This window comes from Phascolarctos cinereus, unplaced genomic scaffold (assembly GCF_003287225.1).
Source record: "Phascolarctos cinereus isolate Bilbo 61053 unplaced genomic scaffold, phaCin_HiC Scaffold_2;HRSCAF=192, whole genome shotgun sequence".
Classification (NCBI taxonomy): domain Eukaryota; kingdom Metazoa; phylum Chordata; class Mammalia; order Diprotodontia; family Phascolarctidae; genus Phascolarctos; species Phascolarctos cinereus.
In genome coordinates, this window is record NW_027555625.1 from 209,894,938 (window position 1) to 209,902,986 (window position 8,049).

Genomic DNA, 8,049 nt, shown 5'->3' on the forward strand with positions numbered 1-8,049 from the left:
TGCGCAGTCTGCTAGCCAAGGTCTCAAGGTCTATAGAATTAACTATACCCAAACCAGTTCCTGCACCACCAAGTAATGTATCATACCAAGCTCTTTTTTTCCTGACACAACTTTCTAAAGAGGGAAAAGTTACATTATAATAAAACACTATTTTGTGTTGCAAGATAGAGGTGTTAGTACATGAGCGGGGACACGAATTATTCCGGGGGTTTTTCTGTCACAGGTACAACCCATACTAATTGGTTTAGATATTCTTCATACTGTCCATTGGAGGTGTTACGACAGTAAAAATAATTGTTATGTCTAGTGTTACTTTCATTCGATGCAGTAATAGGAAAAGTCCGTGTTAAGTTTACAAGAGTCCAATTATATGAATGTGCTCTGCGAGGAAAATAAGGACTAGGTGGCCAGTCTGTAAGAGTACAAGAAATATTAGTGCCATTTGCTGCGGTTACAGTTAGGTTAAAACTAGTTAAATTGATTCTCATTAGGGGAAATAAAGGGGCGTCCCAAACTTCTACGTTGAATGGGTATGACCAATTCATGATGTGGGTGTTGTTTTCACCAGCGTAGATGGAATCAGTACGCGGTCCTTGCTGAGGATTCCCCACTGGAATACCTGGAGTTCATGCCATAGTTAGCGTATAGCAGGCAAACACTGTAAAACACTTAATATCGTAAAAACATTTGGGTTAGTGGGACATGATACCATTTATCATCACCAGGGTATACTACTATGGCAGTATTAGTGTTTCCTTGTGCGATGAGCTCAGCTGGCCTTGGTCTATCAGATTGATGCTTCTTTATCCAAACTTTAGTACCAGGAATTGCCTTTTCTGGTATCTAGGAGATGTCACTATTATTAGAGCTCCCAAATCCCTGATCTCCTCTTTCTGTGGAGTCAGGAGACCCATTGATTTTCTGCCACGAACCATTTAAATAGGGTAATATCACTAGTTGACAAATTCTCTCACCAGTCTTACATTCAAAAGGTTCGCTTTCATGAGAGTTATGTAAACAAACTTTAATTTCTCCTCTATAGTCATTGTCTATGACTCCACCCAAGACATGGACTTGGTTGTTTAGGGCTAAACCAGATCTAGAGAACAATTGTCCATAGTGTCCTTCAGGGAGCTTAACTCCTACTCCTGTAGAACACAGTTGTTGGCCTAATGGAGGAATATGGACATCATGAATTACATATAGATCATACCCAGCGGAGCCTAAAGAGGCATGCCAGGGCTGCCTAGCATTCTCATGTAAAGTCCACCATTGAATGGTCAAGGGGGACGAAATTCTCCTTATTTGTAAATTAGGAGTCATCATTCTTGAAAGAGGAGTCCCACCCCCATCAGTCAGAGGCCTGTTATTTAATTGCTTTAAGGCCTCAAACAAATTTTCTTTCCATCTCTTCAAATCATGGTTCTCACTTAATTTCTTTAGTTTCTCCTTTAATAATCCGTTCATTCTTTCTATCAAACCAGCGGCTTGGGGATAATATGGTATATGGTAAATCCATTCTATATTATTATATTTACAATACTCATCTATATCCTTACCTTTAAAATGTGTACCATTATCACTCTGTATTTGTAGGGGGGTCCCATAATAAAGAGAAATAATATCTAGGGTCTTACAAGTGTTTTTCTGGGTAGCCCGTTTATAGGGGCAGGCAACTAATACCCCAGAGTAGGTGTCCACACAAGTGCAGGCATATTGACACCCCTGACTAACAGGTAAGGGTCCAATATAGTCTATTTGCCAAATTTGAGCAGGTAAAGACCCTCTAGCCAATTCTCCAGTGATTTTCTTCGGCACAGGCCGATGAGCAAATAATTGACATTGTATGCAGTTTTGTACTATTTGCTTAAATAGATCCAGAGGTATGTTAATCCCTCTGTCTAATGCCCACCTGTAAGATGCAAGAGCGCCAAGATGTCCTGCGGTGATATGGACCCATTTTCCTAATTGTGTTTCGTTTTCCTTTCTGGGGGTGACCTTTAAAGCTTTTCCTTGAAGTTTGGATAATTCATCAGCACGGGCATTATACTCACGTTCCACAGAATCTTGATTCACATGGGCATCTACATGAAATACAGATACATTAGTACATTGACACCATTCCCATATTTGTTCCCATAATTCTTTTCCCCACACATCTTTGTCTCTAATTTTCCATTCGTGTTTCTTCCAAATTGGCATCCAAACTGCTAGGCCATTGGCTACGGCCCAGGAATCAGTATATATATGACATTGGCCACCTTGTTCCTTTTGAATTACTTGATAGACAGCCACTAATTCGGCCCATTGGCTACTCCGGCCTTCACCAGAGCTTTCCAAAATAGTATTGCATGAAGGGTTATAGGCTACAGCTTTCCAGCACCTTTTAGATCCTATATATTTAGCCGACCCATCCGTAAACCAGGCATGATTCTTTTGTTCAGGGGATAACAAATCATACCCGCTATTCCAAGAGACGGGCGATTGTTCATAAGTTTTTGGTATATCAACATCATTGGAATGTTTTGATAATTCTAATACCTTTTCATGCAAGGTGGAAACACCCGATCTGCCTGTCTTGACTCTATTTTGCAAATACCATTTCCATTTAATAATTGATGATTCTTGGGCATGTCCTATTTTATGTGAGGCGGGGGTCCCCATAATCCAACTCATAATGGGTATGGCTGGCCTCAATACAACTTCATGGTTTAAAGTTAAATGTTCTGTCTCTACCAGGGCCCAATATGCAGCCAATAATTGTTGTTCAAAAGGAGTATAATTTTGGCCAGCAGGTGGCAGTTTCCGCGACCAAAATCCTAAAGGAACATTCCTGCCCTGTTGTTTTTGCCATAAACTCCAATCAGCATATCCATGCAAAACTGTAACTTGCAATTCCATCGGCCCTGGCTGTACAGGCCAAAGATCCAGGGCAGTTTGAATAGCTATTTTGGCTTCCTCAAAGGCTTTCGATTCTGTTTCCCCCCATTCAAATGCATACTTTTTCCGGGTAACTTTATACAATGGCTTCAAAATCTGACCTAAATGAGGAATGTGATTCCTCCAGAAAACCAAACAACCCAACGAACTTTTGAGCTTCTCTTTTGTCCCTAGGAGGTGAAAAATCTAATATTTTTTGCTTGGCCTTGGGGAGGATTTCTCTATGACCCTTATTCCAAATTATTCCTAAAAACTTCACACTTTGAGCTGGACCTTGAATTTTATCAGGATTAATCTCCCATCCCTTCTCCTTCATATGTTCTATTAGTTGAGTTAATCTTTTCTCTACCACCTCTTTATTCTCTGCCTGTATTAAAATATAGAGGTCAAACTCAAAAATTTTAGAGAATCCTTGGGGTCTAGCCACACTCCTCCAGCTCCCCCATCACTTAATCTCACAAGCCAGGAGATTGCAGGCTCTCCTGATCGCTGTGAAAACCTACTAAGCAAATCAGTACTTTCTCTTTGGGAGTAATCTTCCGTGATTTCAGTCACCCGGGGTGGGTTAGCTCCCTCCTTTTCGGCTTTTCTCCTAACTATCGGCCGAGCTTCCCCCTCCTTAACGTCCGGAATTTCCTCCTCTATCACTTCTTCCCACCCGTCGTCATCCTCATCCCAAATATCGCCGTCCCAAGTATCAGGGTCCCAATTCATATTTGCTGCGGCGATTACAGCATGCACTTTCCTTTTATTTACTTTTCCTCGCCTATTTCTATATTTATACTGTGCCACCCGAACGGCAGCCTTCTCGGCTACATTTTGATAATTCCTAGCTTGATCCCCTAATATAAAATTCTGGCACTGCAGCATAGACAATCGACCCTGCAATTCAGACATTTCTTTCTCCATTTGTGCTTTCTCTTCCTCCTTCCGTCTAACTCCAAACACACTGTCCTATATGCAGTCAGAAGAGCCCACCCTCTTCGGCATACTCACTCATTTCTTTCCCCTTTTCAATTGGAATATTAGATAAACATGCAGTCAACTGTGAGGGCCTTCCGTTCCTCACCCTGCTCCCCAATCCTCACTAGGTCCTGTACACTGTGACCAGGTTTTTGCGAGCGAGGAAAACGGAGGGTCCTCCCAACCGGGACCTCTACCGGAGCCCGGGGCTCAACATTTCTCTTAAAGAAAGGCATTTATACAGCGAATCCTGTTCGTGACGCCAATTTTGTATTAATAGGATTTAGTGAGGTTCGGATTCGCTCCTATAAATGACACTCTCCAATGCACCAGAAAATAATAGGAAATAGATAATTTATTTAGAAGAAGCAAAGCACAGATAGTTTGAATTTGCATAGAAAGCATAAATAATAAGAACAATCAATAATATAGCACCGATCAAGAGAGTCGGTAATGGAAGAGAATACATCACCAATTCAAGGGAACCTCCAAAGTCAATCAACGGCTGGGAGCCCCGTTGCAGCCAGTACAAACTTGAATTGTGTAAAGATTTTCCCGGGCGAAGCGTCCTTCCCGCGGGTGAGGCTCAGCGGGCTTACAGGACGCAGTGTTTTTATATTGTTCTAAACAAAGAAGGCTTGGGGCCAAGAACCCCTTTTTGATGCTTGCGCTATTCATGGTTTGTCCAATACACATCTGACCTTAGCCACGCTCCCATCCGCCTGAGGCTTGGTATTTTGTTTTTTAATAACATCACGTCTCACAAGGAGAGGAGCCAACCCTCCATGTCAACGTGACCTAGGAATGGCTAGTTCCTGGAATGCTAGGCCAAGAACACTCAGGAGATATGGAACGGTCATGACCGAGATTTGAACTGAACCTATTTATTTGAGTGATCTTATTAATTTAAAGGGGAATTTCCAATTTCCATTTCAACACGTAAAGACAATTTTTAACGATCATTTTTCTTTTAATTTTAAGTTCCAAATTCTCTCACTTCCTCCCCTCTCCCCCTTGCCAATAATGTTAAGCACTTTGATATAGGTTACACATGTGCAATCATGTAAGGCGTATTTCCTTATTAGTAACGAGAAAGAAGACATAGGCCAAAAAAAAAAAAAGAAAAGAAAAAAAGAAAGTACAAAATAGTACGTTTCAAACTGTAATCACACGTCATTAATTCTTTCTCTGGATGTCTATAACATTTTTCATCACGAGTCCTTTGGAATAACCTTGGATCATTGTATTGCTGAGAATGGCTAAATCATTCACAGTTTATCATCATATTATATTGCTGAGAATGCATACAATGTTCCCCTGGTTCTACTCACTTCACTTTGTGTGAGATCATGTTAAGTCTTTCCAGGTTTTTCTGAAATTATCCTCCTCATCATTTCTTATTGAATAACGGTATTCCATTACAATCATATAGTACAGCTTGTTTAGCCATTCTCCAGTTGATAGGTATCCCTTCAATTTCCAATTATTTGCTACCCCAAAAAGAGTTGCTATAAATATTTTTGTGCATTTATGTCCTTTTATCTTTCTTTTTGATTTCTTTGAGATACAGACCTAGTAGTGGTATTCCTGAATCAAAGCTTATGAACAATTTTATAATATTTTGGGCTTAGTTCCAAATAGCTCTCCAGAATGATTGTACCAGTCTGCAACTCTAACAATAGTGCATTAATGTCCCAATTTTCCCACATCCCTTTTAACACTATCTTTTTCCTTTTCTGTCATATTAGCCAGTCTGAGAGGTGTGAGGTGCCACCTCAGAATTGTTTTAATTTTCATTTCTGTAATCAATAATGATGTAGAATTTTTTTAGGCAGTTGGGGTTAAATGATTTGCCCAGGTTCACACAGTTAGTAAGTATCAAGTGTTTGGTCTGAGGTCATATTTGAACTCAGGTCCTCTTGACTTCAGGGCCATTGCTGTATTCACTGTGCCAAAAAGCTTTTCTGCATCTATAGATAACCATATGATTTCTGTTGGTTTTGTTATTGATATGGTTAGTTATGCTGACAGTTTTGTTGCATTGAACTAGCCTTGTATTCCTCATATAAATCCATTTGGTACATGACTTTTATAATATATTGCTATAATCTCCTTGATAGTATTTTGTTAAAAATATTTTCATTGATATTTATTAGGGAAATTGGTCTATATTTTCTTTCTCTGCTTTCAGTCTTCCTAGTTTAGGTATCAGCACCATATTGTGGAATAAAAGGAATGTGCTAGGACCCCTTCTTTACCTATTTTTCCAAAGAGTTTATATAATATTGGAATTAATTTTTCTTTAAATGTCCAGTAGAATTGATTTGTGAATTCACCTACCCTGAAGATTTTTTCTTAGGAAGTTCATTGATGGTTGTTCATTTTTTTGTTTTTCCTAAGATGGGTCATTTAAGCATTCAATTTCTTTTTCTTTTAATCTGGATAATTTATATTCTTGTAAATGTTCATCCATTTCACTTAGATTGTTGGATTTATTGGTGTATAATTGGGCAAAATAGCTCCTCATAATTTCTTTAATTTCCTTTTCATTGATGGTGAATTTACACTTGCCAATTTTTGATACTGGTAATTTGGGTTTCCTCTTTAATTTTTAATAAAACTACTCAATGGTTTATTTTATTGTAGCTTTCATAAAACAGGCTTCTGCTTTTATTTATGATTTATATTGTTTCCTTACTTTCAGTTTTTATTAATTCTTTTTTACACTTTCAGGATTTCCAATTTGTTGTTTAATTGAGGATTTTAAATTTGTTCTTTTTCTAGTTTTATTTTTAATTACATGTCCAATTCATAGATCTCTTCTTTCTCTTTTTTTTTTATTGATGTAAGCTTTTAGAAATATAAAATTGCTCATAAGTGCTGCTTTGGCTACATCCCATAAATTTTGGCATACTGTCTCATTGTTGTCATTCTCTTTAGTGAAATTATTTTTTGTTTCTATGCTTTGCTCTTTGAACCACTCATTCTTTACAATAAGATTATTTAGTTTCCAATTAATTTTAAATATATCTTTCCATGGCCTTTTATTGAATGTAATTTTATTATATTATGACCTATTAAGTATGCATTTAATATTTATGCCTTTCTATATTTGATTGCGAATTTTTTATGCCCTAATACATAGATAATTTTTATGCAGATGCCATGAACTACTGAGAAAAATGATATATTCCTATCTATTTTCTCCAGAGGTCTATCATATCCAACTTTTCTGAAATTCTATTCATCTCCTTACCTTCTTTGTTGTTTACATTTTGGTTATATTTAGTGAGTTCTAAGAGCTTCCCCACTAGTATACTTTTACTATTTTCTTCTATAACTTGTTTAACTTCTTTATAAATTTGGGTGCTGTATCATGTGGCACATATATCTCTAGTTTTGCTATTACTTGCTTCATTGTCTATGGTACCTTTTAGCAAGATGCAATTTCACTCCTTATATCTTTTGATTAGATCTATTTTGCTTTTGTTTTGTCAAAGATCATGATTGCTACCCCTGCTTTTTTTTTTAAACAGCTGAAGTATAATAGATTCTCTTCCAACCCCTTACCTTTACCTGTGTATGTCTCCCTGCTTCAAATATGTTTCTTATGAACAAAATATTATAGGATTCTTCTTTTAATCCATTCTGTTATCTGCTCCCATTTTATTAGTGAGGTCATCTTATTCACATTAGCAATTATAATTAGTGACCATGTATTTCCCACCACCCTACTTTTTCCTGTTTATCCCTCCCCCTTTCTGTTTGTGCCTGTGTCCGTCTCTTTCTTCCTCTCTTTATCTGCCTGTCTGCCTTTCTTTCTCTGTCTCCCTGTCTCTGTCTTTGTCTCTCTGTCTCCTTTCATCGTTCTCCTTCTCTGCAGTGTTTTGCTTCTGCCATCTCCTCCCCCAATCTGCTTCGTCTTCTGTTAGTACCCCTTCAATTAGCCCTTTCCCCTCCTATTTCCCTGAATGGCAAGATAGGGTTTTTTTAATACCCAAATGAGCACGTATGTTATTCCTATTTGGGCCAATTCTGATAAGAGTAATATTGAAGAGATTCCCATCTCCCATCTTTCCCTCTACTGCAGTAGGTCTTTCATACCTTTTTTATTTGAGATAATTTAATCCATTCTACCTCTTCCTT

The 8,049-nt window shown here is 38.0% G+C and overlaps 1 protein-coding gene across 1 annotated transcript; it reads right to left on the minus strand.

The window, feature by feature from the left end:
• Positions 1-313: 313 nt before the first annotated feature.
• Positions 314-3,687, minus strand: LOC144455848 (uncharacterized). Its single transcript, XM_078149775.1, has 2 exons — positions 1,913-3,687; positions 314-668 (listed from the first exon to the last, which is right to left on the minus strand). The coding sequence occupies exons 1-2, from the start codon at positions 2,899-2,901 to the stop codon at positions 638-640; spliced, it is 1,020 nt and encodes a 339-aa protein (XP_078005901.1). The 5' UTR covers positions 2,902-3,687; the 3' UTR covers positions 314-637.
• Between the last annotated feature and the right edge of the window lie 4,362 nt (positions 3,688-8,049).

Excerpts from the sequence above, each read along its gene's own strand:
- LOC144455848 (XM_078149775.1), bottom strand. The coding sequence starts at position 2,901 with ATGGAATTGCAAGTTACAGTTTTGCATGGATATGCTGATTGGAGTTTA. Across the intron at positions 669-1,912 it reads GGCGCTCTTGCATCTTACAG|TGTTTTACAGTGTTTGCCTG; the intron begins GTGGGCATTAGA and ends TACGATATTAAG.